The sequence below is a fragment of the Homalodisca vitripennis genome, chromosome 2 (assembly GCF_021130785.1).
Source record: "Homalodisca vitripennis isolate AUS2020 chromosome 2, UT_GWSS_2.1, whole genome shotgun sequence".
Lineage (NCBI taxonomy): Eukaryota > Metazoa > Arthropoda > Insecta > Hemiptera > Cicadellidae > Homalodisca > Homalodisca vitripennis.
Window position 1 is genome coordinate 72,940,599 of NC_060208.1, and position 23,514 is coordinate 72,964,112.

At 32.6% G+C, this 23,514-nt stretch overlaps 1 protein-coding gene across 1 annotated transcript in view; it reads left to right on the forward strand.

Annotated features, from left to right (window-relative positions):
- The window catches only part of LOC124354161 (ran GTPase-activating protein 1-like), a 50,857-nt gene extending 44,175 nt beyond the window's left edge, over positions 1-6,682 (forward strand). The window contains exons 4-5 of the mRNA XM_046804421.1: positions 1,133-1,288; positions 5,770-6,682. Of these exons, the coding sequence (XP_046660377.1) occupies positions 1,133-1,288; positions 5,770-5,838 (225 nt within the window). The 3' untranslated portion in view covers positions 5,839-6,682. The remainder of the gene's footprint in view (positions 1-1,132; positions 1,289-5,769) is intronic.
- The last annotated feature ends 16,832 nt before the right edge of the window (positions 6,683-23,514 follow it).

Consider the following 23,514-nt stretch of genomic DNA (forward strand, 5'->3'; position numbering starts at 1 on the left):
ATCATAGCATATTGCCAATACATATACAACTTTATATTTTCTAGAATATTAATTCTCCATTGTAATTGCTAGTTTCTTATTTGATAATTAGCAAGCATTGATGAAACATCTTTGCCAAATTGAGCTCACATGTTCTGTCATCGAGTGGCTTTAAACAGTTGGCTCGCCCCTCCTATCAGAATGCACCTTAAAAATGTTATGTTAATAACTTTTTGAATCACATCCAACTTTTCTGAAGTACTCGTTCCAACCCACTATGCCTCATAACGCTCACAAACGCCCTAATTTCCAAACACGCACAAGTTTTAAAAGTATAATTTTGTTTTAATGTGTAATGTTTTTAATATTGTTTTGTATTTTGAGTCAAAGCTACTAATAACCGAGTTGTAGCTCTTGACCATTTTCATGGTATTCACGTTAGTATAATCTTACAAATTGTTTAATTCTGTATCATACTTAGTATTATTAAAATAGTAGTATCATTTTAATGTTTCTCGTAAGCAATGTAAGTTCATTCATGTAAGCGCTATTTTATTAAATAATTACTTTAAAACAATTGATTAACCCATTTATTTGTACCTTGAGTTAACTAAAATTAATACTAAATTTGTATTAACGATTTTCCAACGGCTGATAACCACTGGCAAACGAAAAGCACTGCAAAAAACTAAGACCCGTCTGCCTGCAGAGGAAAACCTTGATAGGGTGTTTTGAGACTGCAAAGGCGTACAGTTCGTTAGTTGTCTATACGAATGGCATACAATGAATTCTGTGTACTACTAACAACTGCTTAATGGCGTGAAAGTGGCCTATCGTCAAAGATGGCAGGACGTGTCTATACAAAGGGCAATTCCACTCATTGACAATGCTAGACCACGTACAGATTAATTGATTTAAGAAAAGTTTACCAAATTCATTGCATTTTCTCTATCAATAAACTTCCAAAAAATAAGTCCGGTTTATGTCTGACACACTTTCACATAAAGGTAAAGGTAATAGCAGATCACAAATACCAATTATATGAACTAGATAGTTTTTAAAACTATTAACATAAAACTTAGGAGTCAATTTAAAAGAATCTATGTTTCCACTTGATAATATGTACATTTGTATTCCACATGAACATTCTCAGTCTGACAACCTTCGGCGTGCCTTTTACGATTACGTATGGTACAATCAGAGAAAGAGGTTCAAGAACAGTATCAGAATCATGATGACCGTGGCCACTCGTCCTCTACGACTGACAGCTGGCCACATCTACCTGCTCAACCTGAGAACCTTTACATCTGTAAGTATACCTAATAGAGCAGTAATGTACGATTAATTCTGGTACAACCAGACAGAGTTTTAAGAACAGTATCAGGGTCATGATGACCGTGGTCACACGTCCTCTACGACTGACAGCTGGCCACATATATCCACTCAACCTGAGAACCTTTTCATCTGTAAGTATACCTAATAGAGCAGTAATGTACGATTAATTCTGGTACAACCAGACAGAGTTTTAAGAACAGTATCAGGGTCATGATGACCGTGGTCACACGTCCTCTACGACTGACAGCTGGCCACATATATCCACTCAAGCTGAGAACCTTTACATCTGTAAGTATACCTAATAGAGCAGTAATGTACGATTAATTCTGGTACAACCAGACAGAGTTTTAAGAACAGTATCAGGGTCATGATGACCGTGGTCACACGTCCTCTACGACTGACAGCTGGCCACATATATCCACTCAACCTGAGAACCTTTACAACTGTAAGTATACCTAATAGAGCAGTAATGTACGATTAATTCTGGTACAACCAGACAAAGAGTTTAAGACCATACGGAGACATAGCCTAAGTGTACTTTTACTAAACTAACTTTGACCAAACCACAAGAATAAAAGTTTTTTATAAGTCTACTGTTTAAAAAGTATCATTTTTAATTTTTGTTGAGTTTAAACGTTTCCGTAAGCAGGAATGGCCGCCATATTGAGACGTCTTATTAATATTTTCATTTTTAAGCCCACAAAAATATTTCTACGTTCAAATTAATTGTATAATTTATCAATCAATAACGTTCGAGATTTCGTAGAAATTATTAAACTACATTAAGTGATACATCTTGAATATGTCTAGTGTCCCTTAAACCAATATATGTTGAATGTTTGTTAACTTTTTTATACTGTATTTTCTATTAACATTTGTCGCAACAAACAATCAAATTTATAAAGAGATAATTTTTCATTGATATCTTGTAATTTTTGTAATATTAGAGATGGCTTTATTTTCTCTCAAGAAGTGCTTTAATTCTCTAAACTACCCTGCATTTAGTTTTTTAAAATTAAAAAGAATTTTGTTAATTTTGAAATATTTCTCATAGAGTTTTTGAAAATTTATAAAAAATCGTTAAATTTTATTATTAATTCTTAGATTTAAAAAATTAAAAAGACATTATGCGAATCTTCAAACAAATATTTACATAGAATTTTAAATGGTGAAACTGTAGGTTTTAGTTTTTTAGATCACGTTTTGTTACGTTTTACATAAAAATTTCATTTATCTTTGAATGGTTAAAAAGCCGTAGGAAAATTTACCACACGATTTTGTAGATTTTTCAGTATTTTTGACAGAATTTACATTTTAATTTAAAATGGCTCCAAAGTGGTTAAAAAAGACAATTTATAATCTACTTTGCTGTATATATATATATATATATATATATATATATATATATATAAAATAATATTATATATATATATACACTTTTGGTTTATTATAATTTTGAGAACTGCGGGCCGATGTAAAGAAAATTAAAAAACAAGTTTTGCAATAGGCAGATTTCTAAGAAATGTAACTAAAACATTAAGACCACTTGGAATAACTGCGGATTGAGCTGAGTTTTATACACCTAAAGGCTAAAAATAATTTTATAAATAAGGGGGGAGGGAATTCTAATAAGAAATAACATAAATCAATAGCGTTTTATAGATGAATAACACTGTTCAGTTAGATTTGTAGTAGTTGTTTTAACACGTTGATTGCGACGAACGTCTTAGGGTGCAGTAGTCTCGTGCAGTAGTCATTATATACCCGCAATGAAGGTGTTAAAAATAGTGATTGAATTTTAATATTATCATAAAAAAAAGTTAAAGGAAATTATACATTTCTAATTATTTTTAAAAAAAAGTTAAAGGAAATTATACATTTCTAATTATTTTTAGGAAGTAATTTCAAAAGGAATCCTTTATAAGCGATCATCAAAGTATTTGAAACCGAATAACCCCTACGAAATATACATGAGATATACAAATAACTGGGACTGTTTTCCCAATCCTTCAAATTATATTCAATTATTATAAATCGAGGAAACATTCATATTAGCCACAAAAATAAAAATTAGATAAAGAGTAAACAAGTTTTTATCTTCTTGGTTGGGAGGGGAAATAAATTTGTGAAACTCAATTTTGAAACTAATAAATACAGTTTTAATCGAATTTCATCCAAATTAATCAATTATTCATTATTAATCCTTAATGGAGTTATACTTGCATAAGTATTTTTATATATAAAAAAAAAACAAAAAACTAGATTACCTTGGAATCACACTGTAGTGATGTTGAGAGTACTTTTGTTGGTTTATTCAATAGTTTTCTTCATTATTTGTTATTAAAGAGATAATATTAAGAATATTACTTCCAAATTAGGAGCTCCAATGGTGTTTGGAGCTTCTAATTTGGAAGTAATTAAAACTCCTCAATTAAAACCGAAACGTGCTAGTCCCATATCATATAACGTACGAGTATGTATTTTTGTTATACTTGATGAAGTTCAAGATATTTTCAAATAAGCAATTGAAGTATACTAATGTACCCTTTACACCCAAACTAAAGCAATATACATATCGACATGGAAAATGGTGTAAAATTCATTTATGCGACTTTATTCCTGACATAGTATTGAATCTAAAGGACGTGACGACATTGTTTAGATTATTGACCTCGTGATTAAACATAATTGTAAGACAAGAGGACCAGACTTGTTGCAACAAAGTCTAAGGTAAACTTGTATTACACTCTGACATCTTTATCGGAACATCAGAATTTTAAAGTTTTAATGAAGGGACATGTAAAACAATATTTCTATGAATACTTAGGAAACAAAACTGGCTACATTTATTTTATTAATAATTAATATGTGTTTATTAATTTCCTGTATTGTTTGATTCAAAAGAATTATTTGCTATTTAGTAAGGGGACCACGAGGATTGTATCTTCTCCACGTTAATTTAGTATATTTGGTGCATAGTTTTCTTAGAAACCATGAGTTAGAGATATTTCAATAAAATGTTTACCATGTATTATTTACATACAGTAGTACACTTTAATTCGTGGATTTGAAAAAATGTACATAAATGATTTTTTTTAGATATATTCAAATTTTATGTAAGAAAATTGTACTAATTATTTTCTAAATTGAAAAATAAAAGTAATTTTGTAATTTCCTTGTGTTAAAGTGTGCATCATGATGTTTGAAATATGTGATAAAAATTTGGTTATACGCATATAATTTGGTATATTTTGGTTATAGTTCCTGAGAAAAACGCGCACCAAATTATAAAAATAATATTATAGTTTTCGAGAAATGTCGATGAAAGAAATAAATCACAAAAATGAATGTATACTTATGTTAAAAGTACCTTTATTGTTTAAAATGTGCCAGCTTGTGGCCTAGCTTGGGTTTTCAGTGTTCTTCAACTTTCTCTTAACTTTTCTTGCTAGTTTTTTCATGTCTGATGAGTTACGTTTGAAATCCTGAATTCTGCGATCATCCATTTTCTTCATGCTGATGATTGTGTTTTTTCTAATGTTCTAATTTTTAAAAAAACCGTACATTTAGTTGCATTTTCACTATTAAAAGATGATACAGCATCAAGCTCTACTAAAATGGGTTTTTATGGCTACAAAGCCAATTTTTTGTAACCGCGACAAAATCACTGCGTTGACACTTCCATTAGGGTTTTGTGTCTTACCATGGAGATATTTTTTAAATAAATCTTTATCTGAAAGACTTTTGAAGACTTTTATAAACTCCATTATGAGAGCTGGAATATTATACTTGTGAGTTTTTCTCCGTAAAAACATCAACAGCCTTTTGGTAGCTGTACAAACTAGTTCACCTTTAGGGCATCGCCCTTGGTATGGATCATCATCAGTCCACAGCTTATGGTAGTACAAGGCCCAAATGTGTTTTCCCGTGCTCTCTACACTATGGGTGTTTCTCCTGATAGCCAAACCGTAGTAAATCTGTATTCTATACCTGATTTAAAAATCCCATTTTTACAATAATAGTGAGTAATGTTTCAATTTTTTTTGATACCGAACCATACAACGACATACAATAAACACCACAGTTTATACAATAATGGCAACTGGTAATAGACCAGGTTAGCCAACCTCACAAACAGTAGTAATCAGTACAGTTTTTAAGTAATATGCTACTACAACAACAGAATAACGCTATTTTTTATATTTCGTGGTCAACATTTTTGTTCAAAACATTATTTTGTGCACTTGGAGATGTTTTTATTTGATGTATTATACATTTAAAATGTCGTTATAAGTTTCTATTTAATAAAAAATATAAAAAATAGTTATTTTTTCATATTTTTCTCTCGTGGTCCGCACTAAAAACTAGACGAAGAGTATAGTAAGCAGTATAATGATAATATATACGTAGTAAAAAAGGAATATTGTTATTATTATGTATTTTTGTCATTAACAGATCATGGGCACCTTTTACTCTTACATCAACTTCTTGTTGGCAATAAAAGAAAAGGAGAAATTTGGATAAGTGCCATTAGGGAAGTAAGAAAGACGAACATTACTTCAATGTGTTTAAATATATTTTAATATTGAGCTTATTAGCATAGCAATAGAACATACAATTTGTTAAACCACATTAGAAATAGAGTTCTGTACTTTACGTGTATTGTACTTACGGTTTATTGTATACGGGCAATTAAAAAACTAGAATTGTACTGAAGGCTAAATTTAAACTTTAATTAGTTTTAATAACTATAGTCCAACCAACACCAGTCGTGTACGGTACCGACTTAAGGACAGCCGGGTTAGTAGAAGTGTGCGTCCGCAGCAGTGAATCTGTTAAAAACGTTTAATCTATTTATAGCGTATATTTGTACACGAATGACAAAATACACATTTTCACACTGTAGTGGTTTATATTTAATTTATTTCAACTTATACATGGACCTTGATCTTGTTTTGCTGGGTAACGGTATACTGGGCAATGAGTTACATGGAAATTTGAAACCTTTAAAATTAAAATTTTACTTACTATACCACAAGAACCTCTTTTACATATAATATTCATACCACTGATATGCAGGGGATTCTTTAAAAACAAATGTTATATGAAGACTCGGAAAATGTTTAATGTTTCTGGTGCAAATTTGTATATTTTCACAGAAAGCCAAATAGACGGATTTTTAAGTTAACGTAAATTTCTAAAACAAATAAAGTTTTAAAATCTCAAGGAACATTAATCAAAACACATTATTTCACAATAAAATGTATACTTATGTAAAGTTTATATGCTCCAATAATATATTCTGATATAAAAATGTAATTTATAATAGAAAACAAAACAAAAGACATCTTATACGATCCGAGAAATTAAAAATAACTTATTATAATAAAATTCAATTCAAATAGAATTTTACTTTTAGTAACAAAATAAATAAAAAAGTTTATTTTTATAAATATAAAATATAATATAAATAAAATATAAATAATATAATATAATACAAATAAAATATAATATAAAAAAATATAATATAAATAAAATATAAATATAATCGTTGTAAACCTTAGAAAAATTTCTAAGGTTTACAACGATTATATTGACTTAAAAATTGTAACAAGAATAGTTTTCTTTAACTACGAAATACTTGAATCTAATTTATAGTGAAATTAAAAAGAATAGTATATATATATATATATATATATATATATATATAAAACTGTTTACGAATAATTGATAGACGAATTCGGATTCCTTAAAAATACACAAGAACCCCCCCCCCCTACAAATAACGTCACAATTCCCACGAATTAACTTCGATCCTCTACAAGAACAAACTGCCCAGTAACCGGATATCGGTTTAGCTTATTATAGATGTTAGATTTAAGATGAACTATAATTATCTATACATACACGATGTAGACATAATGCCAGAAAGTAATATGAGATGAATTGAAATATCAAAATTTGTAATGTTTACCCGTATTGATTATGTCTCCAAATTAAAAATGTATAAAGTTTTATACATATTGATAAAAGATGTATTAAAAATTGTCAATACATCTCTAAAAAATATAATTTATTTGTATGCTCCATAAAATTATCAGTTTTTGACTTATTTCAGAATGCACAGACTAATTTGAGACATCTTAATTCAAACTGATTAATAATTCTTTCGGGAGTATTAAGTAAGTTTATTGTTAATACCATTAAGTACAAAATCACCTTAAAATTATATGTTAGTTGGTGTTAATGTTAATACCTTGCCCAATTACTTGTTTGTAATTTTAATTATTGTCAACCATATTAAATTGTTGTTTAATTTTAATACAATATGTAACGTTCTTCATTAATAAATTAATATTTAAAAAAAGGTTTGTTTTATTATACTTTCAACCTTGCGACAGTCCTAACTTAAAATCCAAAAAGTAATTTTAATACACAAAATGTTTTGTTATGATATCTGATATGAATGGTGTTTGTATATGACTTGTTATATATACAATTATAAATGAGTATAGTAAATTGTATGAACTTAGACTAGTAGTCAAAGTTTTAAATCAATTTTTGTTTTTATTTGTAATATATTAAAAGTGAGTGTAAAGTTAAAATACTACCTGTCTCAGAACGCCCCCTATAACGTCCATCCAGTCGCTGTTACCAGGTAATGTTTTAGTGTCTGTTCAAAATAGAATTAGTATGAAGAACAAAAACTCTTTGTAAACTACATTGCGAGTTAATTTCTATAAATGTTTCAGCAGTAAAACAGTAAAGTTCCTGAAAACCAACCGGAGTCATCCTCAGACGTAAAATTGTCAATTAGTTTTCAACAAATAATCTCCAAATATAATTTAGCTACATTTGAATGACCGTTTGGTTTACAATGAAATTTTTTAATATTTCACTAATATCTTTTTGTATGATTCGTGGTGTATTTATGTTTTCAAATAGCCAAGCACATGTCGTTAATTTGTAATCAATCAGGGTCTATTATACTGATAATCAGTTAAATAAAAAAATTCATTGAAATTTTCAATAGCTTCAGTGTATTTGCAGAATTTTGTTTCTGCTTGGGTATAAAAAATATTGATGTTTGCGAATATAACTTTGGACAGGAGTCAAGAACATAATTGAGTTCCTTTCTTAAGTTTGATACAAGCAACTATAAGGTTGAGTGCTAATATAAGTTTCAAATTGAAAATAAAAGCAACATGTAAATATAGTTTCAGTTTTACTAAATTGAAATTAAAAATGTGGAATTATAGGGATATCGAGCCCTTTTACAACTAAAAGATAAAAACATTTTAACTGCATTTGTTGACAAATAAAACCTTAAGTGAGTTACGTTTTTCAAATAATTTAAAACAATAACAGAAAGTACATAAACAATTAAAAGAATACAAATATTTTAAAAATATATTGTATAACAAATTCATAAAAACTAAATTAAAAGAAATGATTATGTTATAACATAGCGGTTTTTTTAATTAAATAAGAAAATAGTTGTTCCTGTGAAATATTTGTGAATTATTAAATTAATATTACATCTCATAAAAGTGTTATAAGTAATTATCTCTTGTTATTTATTTTATATTTAATTTTTTAAATCTTACACATTAGTTATTGCAGAACTTGTAACAGAGTATAGAAGGATGTATTAATGAAGAAACCTGTTATAATGAATTTAAACTAAAATAACAGGCAACTTTTTACTTATACACACTCACTAAAAAGTAAAGAATAATTTGAAATTAATGATATTTTTATAGCAAATGTTTAGTCAGAGACCATTAATACAATACCTCGTATGTACTGTCTTTGTTTTTAATACAAGTAGGCTAATTTAAAATCTTTAAAATTATTAAGTACGTTTCAGTTAAATTGTTTGTAAATGGAAAGTAACCTAATAAATTAAATTATATTTCTCAATATTTGTGATAGAACATTACATTTTAGTATAACTATATATCCCACATTTAGATATATAACATTCAAAGGGGTTCATAACTTCATTTAATCCGATTAAAAAGAATTCTTCTCAGATAGATTTTGAATACTTAATCAGCCTATTGGAGTCACCCTCATGTTAGCACTTATCGAAAATGTCCTACATAATTTCACCAGATCCCAAAACAATCATCCGTTCACAATTTTGTATATATATATACATAAATGCGAATGTTGAGTTTAGCTCCAGCTCACCTTCCTCTTATGTGTAGCATTTGAAATCTGATGCTTTCGCAGACTTGAATCCTGAAATCTTCGTCTGAAGGGATGCAAAAATAGTCGGCGACGAAGAAACGGAAATATTTGCATCGTTTCGACATCAGAGACACCTAGACTACATAATGTAGTGCAGTCTAGGTAAAGAGGTATTCTCATTGCATCATCAGGCGCACAATTGACTGCACTACGATGTTGACTGACACGATCCCAAAGCACGTTTCTTCCACACAAGCTTTCTGCAAAGTTTTTTTATCATATTTTAATATAGTAGATATAATTAAAATTGAAAAAATACCTAGTCGTCTGATTGTTAACGAAATTTAAAATAAATTCAGCAAAGTTTGAGCTTCTAAATTTAGGGAGTAGGGTGAAAAGGCAAGGGGTAGATATACCACGTATTATCAGAAACAGGAGTAAGAATCGTGGATTACGAAGTCTACTGTGTGGGTCAGACCACGCAGTGCAACCCCAGTCACTAGTCTCTGACGTTTAGATGTGTGGCTGCATGGGATTAACACATTTAAAAAATCTAAAAAAAGATTCTGAACTAATCTTATTTTCAAATACTGTATATTTTTCTCAATAAAGGATCCATATCGCTTCGTTATTTTATCGCTATTATACACGTATTTAATAAAACCGGCATATTTATAACGTTTTATATATCTAAGAGTTCAAAGAAAAACTTGACATGAGCATAGGTAAAAATGTGCATTATTAATGTATTAATGGTAAAAAAATAATAACATCATAATATTAATAGTCTATATTCAGATAGTCTACTGTTAAGGCAATTGAAGTTATTTAGTGGTTTGTTTCTAATATTGAACAAATTCGAGTAGAACATACAAGTAATAAAAGGATATAACATATGTAGATAAATATGCTAAGACGGAAGGAAAATGGAACAAAAATGCAAGTCATTGTTTATTGTGTACATAGTTTTTATTAAAATAATAAGTATCATTTATTAGTATACAGAGACTTATACTTTTAATCAATAATAAGATACTTGGACTTAGCTCTGTTAAAGAGTATATCAGAAATTGTTTAAGGGTGTGAAAATAAAATAAACATTAAATAAATGCATCTGGAATGGGTAGACTAAATATACTTTATTTTTCTCTTATATGAATTAGGCTCTAAAAGGAATACAATGGATATAACACAAGCAGGCTAATGTATTCTACTATAAATGTTCAAAAAAATTAAAAGTATACTAAGGAATGTTGTGATTAGCATGATAAGCCCTTCATAAGTATATTATTATGGCGTGAAATAAAAATGAAAAATGTACTGGTGCTTTCATTTAAGTGCAATGAAAAGTACTTGTAAACGCCAAATTTGTATCAAACTTTCCTGAGCTGTTCACAATATGATAAATAAATTATTATGTTAAATATTAAAACAATAGCAATGGTAAAGAAAAATAGTGTCTCGATACGTAAACATTTTCGTTTGAATTTAGTTGAGCGAAAGTAGTTAAAGTACTAATGTAATGAAAAATTGATCTTATTTCAGTTTGAAACCAACTATATAGGAGTTAAGTCACTATGTGATGCACGTTTAAACTTTTTATGTTTACCAAATACTGTAGTTGATTGGAACGCCACAGGAGTAGTATTATTTAAATTCTAATCAAATTTTTATTTACTTCGCTCTATGAAGGATGAACTTATTTCATATGTTTTTTTAACGTAGACGGCTTACAGAAGGAATGCTGGTACATCAAATAGACATTTTGGCATCGGTAAGGCTACATTTAAAGATAGCGCTTATAGTTATGTGTTATCATTATTCGAAGATATGTTATAGTTATATCAATCATATTAAATTATTTGTAAATAAATCTAACCAATTATTAGGACATTTCATTAATTTATTGCTAACATAATTTAACAGTAACAGAGCTATTTAACTAATTATTATTTTAATCAGTGATAAGAAACTTGTACATAATACGAGCATTGCTTAAAGAGTATATAAGAAATTGTTTGAGGGCGTGAAAATAAAATAATAAAACCAGTTATGTATCTGGAATGGGAGAAAATAATTTATTTTCCTCCTGTATTTAAGCGTTTTATAGATAAATACTTTCATTTGAAAAGTGCTTTAAGATGCATTAGTAAAGTTTAGTATACATATTATGAATACCGTAAAAACAGTACTAATATAAGAATATAATCATTTCAAGTATAATTAATTCCAAGCTTCCAATACCAATTTAATGGAAAATATATGTTTTTATTGTTTCTACCACAATAATAAAATATGTGCGATGTAATAAAAAACCCAGTCATATCATATTTGTTAGAATAATGAGACTGTCCTGTCATATGATTAATAATTAACATACAGTTCTTATTTTTGGTTGTGTTTTAAACTGAAAAAGCCAACAAGATAGAAGTTTACACTTCACAAATGAATAGAAAGGAAAATTATAATATTGTAGAATTGTTACTGAGTGCAGAATTATTTATCCAAAACATCGCCAGCTATCAGTAAAACGTTCACATGTTCGGTACACTATTGTAGAGAATACATATAATCCTTCCAAAAAACAATGTCCGCGTACACTTATGAAGTGAAAATATCTTATTTGTTAGTTTATTTTCAATCACAATTAAACATAATACAATCTGTTAAGAATAAGTATTCTTGAAAAAAATTCTACATTTTCATCCTGTGGAAGGATAATATCGTTATATTAAATTTTTGCCAAGTTAGAAAGATTTGTTGGTCAGTTCTTTCCAGAATTTTGATGATAATCAAGTTCCATGTTATTTAACTGTGATTAGCCTTGTGATTACATTACATATATTTTACTAATTAATTTCCCATTAGAAAAATTTCCTGTTTCAATAAAATTTGGCATAAAATGTTGAAATCTGATGCCAATTTAAAGCTGTAAATATTATGACACTTTATTTATTTATTGTTGTATTTTATTTATGCAGCCTTATGGCAGCGTGTAAAGTATTTACACTAAATTTAATACTCTCACTTTATAATCTGGGCTGATGTGGGATATTCCAATTATATGTACCGTAAATATAAACTGGAGTATTCTAAGATTATTACTTAACGTAGCCCCTTTTATATAAACAATACTGAGGCAGTCATACGTAAAACAAAACGTTTAGGAACATTTAATATATTATTAGATTAAAAAAAAATTATTTTGATACCCTGGTGCTACTTATGAAATATTGTTCACTCGTTGTTGAAACTCTTATATAATACAGAATTCAGTTACTACCTACTACCTATGGTATGTTAAAACTGATAGTTAATGTCTATACTGAGAGCTGATTCCGTACATCACTCCACTGTATTTGTTTATGACTGCTTACGCCATAAACTGCACGAAAATCATCATCATTGATATGACGAATGCAGCGACCTGCAACACAAAACGAAATTGTAACTATGAGTTTTAAACATTTAAGGTACGTATGTCATCTGCGTAATTTGTGTTTAAGTTATTTGACTTTTCTATGTTATGTGTTACGCCCCTGAAAGAGACTATTAATTTTATTATTTAAGTTATTACAAAAACTTACTTTATGCAAGCATTTTTAATTGCTTTCAACTATGATAAACCTACTCCCACAATGGAAAATATTACAGTTCTTTAGAATATCTGTCAATTCCTGTTCATTGTCATACATGAAATAATGTATACGCTATGCACAATAGAGTAACCGTCGATCCGGGTTTGTCATAGCCATTACGTGACAGTATAACAAACAACTACATTATTTTCACACAAACAATCTGTATACAGCACAATATGCATCATGAAATATCCTAACAATAAGTTAGTCAGTGGTGTCTAAAATGAATTAAACTACGAAGAATTTTCTACCTGTGAAAGAATAACTTTTTAATCGTTGCAGATGTGTGAGTCTGCAAATGGGCTGGGTAATTTCAGAACCCTAAAGGTCCTGGGAAAATTAATAATATAAAAGAAGCTGTGGATGGTGTCCTGCCGGAAGTGCTGAAGGGGTCTCGGACCGGTCTACAGCTGGTGGTGAATATGTACAACCGCTGCTTGCAAGAAATCACGTTGGATAACCGATGGAAGGTCCAACACCTTGTCCCCATAAGTAAAGACAAAAGAAAATCATGAAACCCCGTCACCATACAGACTGTATGCTCGATACAACAGGAACTGTATGCTCCTCGAGCAGCTGTTGAGGCTGAGGTTCGTCAAAACGATCGAAGCAGGCGGTGGCCTTTCTGACCGTCAGCACGCTTATCGGGCGATGGCGCAGGTTTTAGACTTCTTCGAGGCGGCTGAGCGTGGTAACCACCGCACGCGCTGGTTGGATGTGTGAAACGCGTTTAACTCGGACTGGTGAGCTGATATACTAACAATCCTCGGGGCTGATTTACACGTTCCTGCCTACCTCCTGAGAATGCTCAGCAGCTATCTAAGGGTTAAGCGGTTGACTTATACGATTGCGGGCCGCGCTAGAGGGAGATCACGGCGGTAGCTGCGCAGGTCTCAATCCTGGGGGCTGATTTACACGTTCCTGCCTACCTCCTGAGAATGCTCAGCAGCTATCTAAGGGTTAAGCGGTTGACTTATACGATTCCGGGCCGCGCTGGAGGGAGATCCTGGCGGAAGCTGCGCAGGTCTCAATCCTGGACCTGACCTGTGGAGCATCACCTACGACGGGATACTCCGAATGGAAATTGCCCGAAGGAAGCTTTCACGTGGAATACGCGGACGATATTACCGTCACAATATCTGCTCGACCGAGTCATGTTGCGAGTGCTGGCATGGAAGGGCGAGCACGGCCTGACCCTGGCTACGAAGAAGACCGAGATCGTACTTCTCACCAGACGGAGGATCGACACTGTCGTCCAGGACAGGGTGGACTTAGAGATAATGGAGGCAAAGAGTGCGGTGAAGTATCTCGGCGTGACGCCTAATACTAAGCTACGTTCTGGGACCATATACTCGTATCTGGGGCGGCAAACAAGGTGGTGGTTGTTACCGACTGAAGAATATCAGCGGACCTATAAGATGAATAAGTGGCGGCAGCTCATGTCGGTCACACACTCCGAACTCCTGATATAACCAGGTGCGAGATTTAGGCAGACGCTCTACGTCAAGGTTGCTACAGGCAAAAGATGGGTAAGTTTGAAGGCTAGGGGATCCCTATAGAGGTGCGGAACACGACGACTCCAACCACAGATTATTCTGCAGACGGTGGGGAAAACGAAAGAAAAGAACTCGAGATTGCAACAAGCAAATTCCTACCAGTAACCATTGTTCGGAAAATAGTCTCTGACTGCCAGACTTTGAATACTGCCTCTGCTTCTGTAGAGGAGTGCTGAACCCCCCCCCCCCATTTAGAAAGGAAATGCAGTCCCGGTTTTTGCCCAACCGATGGCCTGATTGATACTGTAGGAGCCCTCTATCGGATTAAGTAGGCACCTTTTTGAAGTACGGAGAACAGTCTTGACAGGGACTAAATTATAGACAATGAAGTATTAGCAGTCCACAAGATAGGATTTAAAAAATCCATGAAATAATTATTACGAGAAGCTAAAAATAAAATATTAACCAAGCAAGCATGGAGAGAATACATACCATTTCCAAGCCCGTATTACATTTATATAATATATTCCAATATTGCAAAACCACATGTACAGTGATACCAGTACAACAACTGTGTGCTACCGTGGGCTGGGTTTAATTCTAAAACGAAAACCAAAATAGTCTATTCCACTCACCACCTTGCAGACTTGAATATTTGTATTGCCAATAATTTATCTCGTAAAATCTAGCAGTTAAAGTTCAACCAAATGCCTAAACGTCACCAATACGACCAACTCACACGTCTTCTTCACTCGGCTCTACATAACCTCCGGTCTTTTCTCAAAGTCCCATTCTAGTTTGCCGTCTCACAACAAAGACAGCTGATTGTTTTGCTCTGCTGAGTCGCCATATAATCTGTCAATCTGCCGTTGTTAGAGGCAATGACAGCAAAGGATTGCACTTCTACTGCCCGCCTTAGTATTGCTTCGGTGGGTCATATACTGGGATTTGAGTTATGAGAAGTCCGGCACTGTCAGCTCAGAAGTGCTTAATGATAAGACAAAAACGGAACGAGTGGGGAGATGAAGAAAGGCCTAAAGAGGTAATTAAATCCATCATATGTAGAATTGAAAGTTAAGAGAATGAATTTCACAAGGAATGAAATATAATTTGAGTCGGGAGACGGCGAGGGTTCACATAATCTTTTACAAAGTGAAGCTCTTAAGGTAAATTGATTAAACAATAACAATAAATGAATAACTATAGAGCATGGCATGAACTGACACATAAATGAGCAGACAGGTCTAGAAAATAAATATGTACGGAATAGTAGTAAATAAAAAAACATTTAACCAGATATTTGAAATGAACTATAAACATAAGAATTTGAAGGAAGAAAAAATGTTGACGGAAATAAGATACATCGTACTATATAATGTTCGTACAGAGTCAAGCAAGTGTTGAGACCGTGGAAAGGAAACGCTGTATATAGAATGGCGTGTCTGTAGGGTGGGAAAGAAGAGATTTAGCTTTATAGCCAATAATTGAAACCATATAGAACTTATGTTTCAATATTGGTTCAATATTATGGTTCAATATGGTTATATTATCACTGTAAGAAGACAATGAATAGAGCGAATACGAAAAGAATAATTAGCTTGTGTAAACTGCAAGGCCATTTAGAATACAATTATGGTAAGAGGTAGAGGAAATGCCCATTGCACGATAGAACTATCAAGAGGTGAAATTAAACAATAAACGACGGAGTGCAGGTAAGTAGCAGGCGTGATGAAGCCGAACTTAGGTTCATGGACCCTGAGGTTCATAGGTGGTTCAATGACGCTGACGTCAGAGGCGTTGCAAGGTGTTAGAGAGATTGTAGGTTCTGTATAAATGTACAAGGTAAAACAGCACTAGAAGAATAAAGTAATGATAACGGAAATAAGCCAACTGAAGTCTCTGACTAGTGCTGGGGGCAGAGATAAGAGTAAGGATTTCGATCTAACATCTTTCTGTCTCCCATATATGAGGAATGTAAGTTTGGTGTAGTTCTCTGGCTGGATTCTGATTCTTGATAAATAAGTGGACTGTATTCGTTTTTTTAATGTTGGGAACTCCCCACATAAAAAGTTGCATTTCAATTCTGTCGTTTTGTATATATAAACGACTACTTGCCAATCTAGAGAATCTGGATTCTCTTATCTGTTACAAATTCGTTACAAAACTGGATATCATATCAAGGCAACAAAAACCCCTGCAGCGTCTGAACCATGTCAATACACCCTAAACAAGTAAGTCATTAAGGCTTAGATATCACACACAATATAAATTTTAGTTATCTACAGTTAAGTTATCCATTATATTTCTCTAAATTCATCTCGTATCTATTTCCTGCTCATTATTTAGAGCCCATTGCCAGTGCCTCGTCGCTATTTACTTTCGTCTGAGGAGAGCGAATAACAGCCTCGCTCACAGGAACGCTGAACTCATTCTGTAACATCTCCGTGTGCCACAACGATCAGCCGATAAATCTGTTGCTATGGAGCAGCGTCTGACTTAGTCCTGTTTCCAAAAATGAACAAAAACCAATTCAGGCCATTTGTATTGTGAGAATTTGTAGCATTCCATTAGTCTCAGAAGTTTGGAGAACATAGAATGGATTAAAAGTGATAAACACAAATGAAGGCATTAAATTATTTGATGAGTAATGTTTATAATGAGTCATATTACTTTATTGTTACTATTATAAATTCATAAGTTTTAAACAATTTTCTTCGCCTTCTCAGAGACTAGCCGAATGCTACACGAAAATCCACTATATTTTTTAATTGACTCTTGTTTATTTCCGGAAACTAAACTGGATCAGTCTCCTTTTAGAAATTCCCACTGAAAATGAGTTGTACAATGTAACAGCTTAAGTAAAATAGGTCAATGACAAGTACTTACATCGGTAATCAGCCCATTGTCATATGTAAATAGGTCAGCTCCAGTCATAAGTACCGATGTGTGGGCCAATTCCAGCATGAAAACTTCCAGCTAGAAAAGACACGATTTTATCACTGTACATTTATTTATTTACACCAGTACAACACTGATCGACTCGTTGGAACCAATAATACAACTATCCAGAAGCGTACCTGTGGTATTCTGATTTATCCCAGTTAGGTTTGGATTACTTCTATTATTCTCGGTCTCTCCAGTTTATTGATATATGTTTCTCACGACAGTTATCTTATTTGCGTTAATATCTAAGAAAAAAATAAGAGGATCTAATAGTGGACATATTTCTACAGAAGAAACGTGCAAATTGATGTAATCGATCATATCGTAAAGAGGTGTGTACTTTTAGGAGGAAGAGGTTGCCATGAAGTGAAAGAGCTAATTAAGATATCTAAAATTGATTACATAATTTTTCGAGTTACAACATTAAAATAATACATCGTATCTGTATATTTCATATCTATACATAATGTTGTGTAATTACGTTTCAATTACTTATTTTTAGTATTTTGAACACCAGCACAGTGATTGAAATGTAATCTGGGTTGTAGAAACTGCATTAATTACATATAGATGCATTAATATATATATATATATATATATCTTCTCTATATATAAAAATGAATGTTTGTGTGTTTGTCCTTTATGGAATCGTAAACTATTTGACCGATCATTATGAAAATGTGTATGTATATGTATTTTTCGATGGAGAAGGTTTATATACTATGCCTATTGATGTATCTCGCCACCAGACGGTGCTGCATTTGTTAAAAGTTTTTAAAGCGCCTGCACACTATAAACTGCGATTACGAAACAGTTACGTATATTAAATAGCAAAAAACTATTTTAAGGCGCTAAGCTTTGATGTATATTTGTCTTCAAAATACATTTCTGGTTGAATTGAGTGTTGGACCACTTTATAATAAAGTACAAGTACGTAGACAATGGCTATAAACATACACTTTTGACAGATTTTCTTGATCGTGGCAACAATACAAACTCTACATCATCGTTGGAAATATAATTCACTTGAACCAGAAGTGCACATACACGGGCAAAGCTTATGAAAAGCGTGCGAAGCCGCGGGAAACAGCTAGTATATATATATATAAATGAATGTTTGTGTGTTTGTCCTTTATGGAATCGTAAAATATTTGACCGATCATTACGAAAATTTGTATGTATATATATGTATTTTTCCACGAAGAAGGTTTCTATGCTATGTCTATTGATGTAACTCGCCTACAGGTGGCATTGTCAAAGATAATAGTTTTCAAAGTGCCTGCACATTATAAACTGCAATTACGAGACAGTTACGAATATTTAATAGTCAAACACTATTTTAGGCGCTAAGTTATGATGTATTATTTGTCTTGAAGATAAATTTCTGGTTGAACTTAAAGCTGGAGTGTTAGACCACTTCATAATAAAACACATGTACGTGTACAATGGCTATAAACATATACAGATTTTCTTGATCGTGGCAACAAAGCAAATAGTACATCGGCGTTGGAAATATAATTTACTTGAGCCAGAAGTGCACATACACGGGTAACGCTTACGAATAGCGTGCGAAGCCGCGGGAAACAGCTAGTTACTGCATAAAATTTAATATTTTACGTAAAATTCGATCCACGAAAACTTCATAATATTATAATTACCTAAAATTGCACGTTTTTCAATTACCTCAATAAGTGAGGAAAATACTTCTTCAAAACAGACGGTGAAAACTTACAATTGGTTTTATAACATTTAGGATATTTAGTTGGCCTTAAATTTTACAAACGGACTAAAATTTGTATTAAAATTCGTTAATAGGCATAACAAGGTACGAGTAAGCTCCACCGTCTGCTGCGTATCAGGCTTTGTTAAGATTGGATGCAAAATTTGAAGCCTGTAGCTTCCTTCTCTAGCTTATACTTGATACTCAAGATGTTCTGTGGTCCAATAGATAGGCATACGTCATACAGAAAAGAAATTTTTACAACATCTCGGCAGAAAAAAGACATTGTGTTGGCCTGCTAAGTGCTTCAATGAAGCTAAGCCAAATTCCATGGTTGAATGTGCACCATCAAAGAACTCGTTCTTGTATATGTATAAATAAAACTTCATGCAAAATGTAGATAAGACATTTCATTTTTGAGATATCGTGCGGACAGATATTAATTATATAAAAATAAATATGGATAATTTATCCAGCCTCTACGCTAACGATCAAGCTATAAAGGAATTAATTTGAGTTATTTAGTATAGTGCACGTACTGCAATGTTAGAAATTACGTACCTTTTTCCTGTATTCGATCGAGTTTTCTCCAGTGCTTGCTCTCCTGTCGATCTCCCAAGACAGTGACTCGACCTGATATACACAAAAAGACATGTCTTAGTATGTCAAAAGTAATTTTTAAAAGTTCTTCGATTTTCATGTGTACTAATTAAATACATTTCTAACTGTAGAAGGCATGTTATGATACTAGTTTAATAACTCTATATATAGACAAAGTAATCGATTAATTATCAATGAAATAAGTTAAGTGTACATACATAATTCCTATACATAGTGTGTATAGGATTTACCAATGAATTTTATTAACACCGCTTTGTAGTATCAGCACCACAATTGTCAATGCTAGCACAAACGCAATATTCAATATCATACTCACATGATTCGAAATTCTTGAAGAAGTTCCAGCTAAAAACAATAGTTCGGTTACAATCTGACTGCGGAGGAGTATTGCGAGAACTGGGTATCGATATTCCATATATTTTGTCACCCCTTTATTTATTCCATAGGTTCTCCAGTATATTGATAAGCTGTGTAGAAAGGGCAGCATTCCAGAGGGAAAGGCATTGGCTACTCGCAACGAGAAGTTGTCGTTTACTTTCAGGTTGTAGCCAAGAATTTTCCTTGTCTTCAACATAAATTCAAGAATTTCGTGATTTTCAGTTATCTTTTCTGTGATAACGTTTATCCTCTTGGAGACCATGTACTTCAACAACACCGCCTGAATGATAAAGAAACACGTCACCAGGTTATTCAGTCTGTAAACTGTTTTGAGTGGGTCAACTCGGGCGTTGGCGACCACGTGGAGACTCATCAGACAGACGACAACTGGGTACCAATGGTCTGTCTGGGAACTTAACGAAATATCCAGAGCAGCGTCAAAGTCTGAGAGATCCGTCAGGTCCAGAGAGTCCATCCGATCCACCGAGAAGAAGTCCCAAGTGTTGATGAGTATTGATAGAATTGATACTACATTTGGTAAGAAACGCTCGACCTCATTATAAATGACTCAATATCTGTAACGCTGTCAGACACCATTTGGAACAAAGAAATAAAACAAATTGTTTGAATTGTGTACACCAAACATTTGTTCCATTTAGTCGGTACCCTTTTTTTGAATAGTTTGGGAAATGACAGTGGATTGAGATCGTAAAACTTTGCAAAATTCTTCTCCGTTATCATGTTGTATGTAACAGTTCTATGTTACTTCAGCACTGACCTAGATGTAATAGAATCTACAAATGATAAATCAATAGCCATTTTATATCCCCAGCAACAGCAACAACACAATATCAGATTATTAGTTCCATAATGCATATGAATAATTTAAGTATTTCTTCTATAATATTACTTTCACTTGTTCTTGTGTCATACTTAAATTATACAAGATAAACTTTTAAAATAACCAACATCCATACATCATTCCTTTCATAAGGCTACTTCCCTAAAACAAATAACTATGTTTATGTTTAGAAATGTTTCTACAAATGTATTCAAAGTTTATTCCTGAGTACACCCTCCTCACAGTACTGCCCATATCAAACGGATTGAAAGAACTTTTCCAATTTAAGATGTGGAAAATGACGTGCGCCCTATGTTTTGTTATTGTTCCACGAAGTTTTGATCATAACGGATCCACTTTGTAAAATGTATTTACACCCCTAAATAATAACACTTGGAGGAAGCAGCGTACGTTATCGATTTCCTCTGTACCGGGTGGTGTGAACTTCCAAGTTGCTCGTCGTCATGGATTCAGGACTTCCAATTCAAATGTGGTTAAGCAAACAAATGGATCTGATCCAGTAGGGATTACAGCAATACAACTACGGTCTGATCCATATAAACACCTCCAAGAACACCTCCGGCTCCGCAGTCATCACTAATTATAATGTCTTCCAACGGCAATGCTGCACACGAAACTGTAGTAAAGGAAGTCTGGTAATGAAGTTTACTGATGTGCGGGATATGGGTATATGGGTAAAAAGTACAAAAATCAAAATCTATCATAATTTGAATAGTTGTTGAGTATTTTTGTTTTAATAATTTTATTTGACTGATGTTGAGTTTGCAGTGATATTATTGTTTTTCCTTTCCCTCCACCCTTTACTGTTTAAAAATATCTCGTTGTACAAATGTTCAGGTTAAAAGAAAATGTTTCAGTTGTAACACATTGTGTGTTGGGTGTTTTTTGTGTGTGTTCATGTTGTAACGTAATCATGTTAACGTTTGCCCATATGAGGATTATTGCTCCCAAACATCCGATTTTGGTCCTATTTTACATGGAATTTACTCCTCTACTTCTTTTGTATTCTAAAAGTTTTGCATGCTGATTATGTCCGATGGCATAAAACAAAAAACAGACGTCAATCGATGGTTTTCAAAGCATTCAAAAAATTGCTCCAAATCTGAGATGCTCTAATTTGGGAACAGTTAAACCGCAAAAAACTGTTTTTGGTCGCATTTGATTCAATATTTATTATTTTTAGCCTCAACCACTTGAGTACAAATCGCGTGCAATAATAACAAAACCCTCTTTTTACAGCAAAAATTTTTATCTCAGTTCTAACGTCATTGGTTTATTAATATTGAGTTTTTGGCGAAAACTATAATAAAAACCAATGCATAGGACATATTTAAACTACGTTTGTCAAGTACCTACATTCTATAATAACGGTTAAACGTAATTATTTATAAACTCCAAACATTACCTTAAATCTGACGTGTAAATGTTCACTATTTATTTATTGATTGCTGGAAATTTATATCGATCGTAATTAGAAAAAGACGGACATAGCCAGACTATTAACTGTGAATGATCAGTTTATGAATCCCCATGTTAAGATAAACTATTCGTAGAGCTTGTGTCTGAGTGCCAGGAAGAAGGGGTCACGTCGCATATCTGTTAGTTGGCGCACACCACTTTATAATGCCAACTGAGTACTCAAGATTTACCTGATTCAACTGCAGTATAAGCGTTGATTGAGATATACAGGCCAACCGCTGCTTTATATAACTAACCAGCCTTCAATCTGGTGTAGGCAATTAACGTTATTCTTGTAACCAGGGTGCATCTCTATTTTACAGGCGCGCGTATTTATTACAACTGTATAATCAAATACTAATAAATTAACAATACTTAATAAAAATACTAATGGATCATAAAGTTTATCATAGAACTTTCCCAAAAAGGTCTTCATTACGATAGATAAAAATATAAAGACAAGAGCACCGGATTTTGTAAATGAAGTCATAACTGGCGCTGCTGTTTGGGCCGTACTTGTGGTCCATCTGCAAGGACTGACCAAACCCGAACTGAACTGTGTGTGTAACAAAAACACAGTGTTACACACCCTGTTACCGTGCACAGATGATTACAATCATCTGCCACCCTCGTCCATCACCTTCCTGCACCTCAGAGACACCACCGTTATCACATTTCATCTCATAAGGGTTTCTTAGAGATAAGAAATATTGATAACTATAACCAGCACATTTCATAAGAGACCTGCTATGAACAAATATCTGTGTAAAAGCGTTTTGTTATTCGTAGATGACTATAGAATTCTAATATTTCCGGTTGTCAACAATGACTTGACAGATCGTGAACTGTGCCGAATACACAAAAGTATAAACACGTTGAAATGTG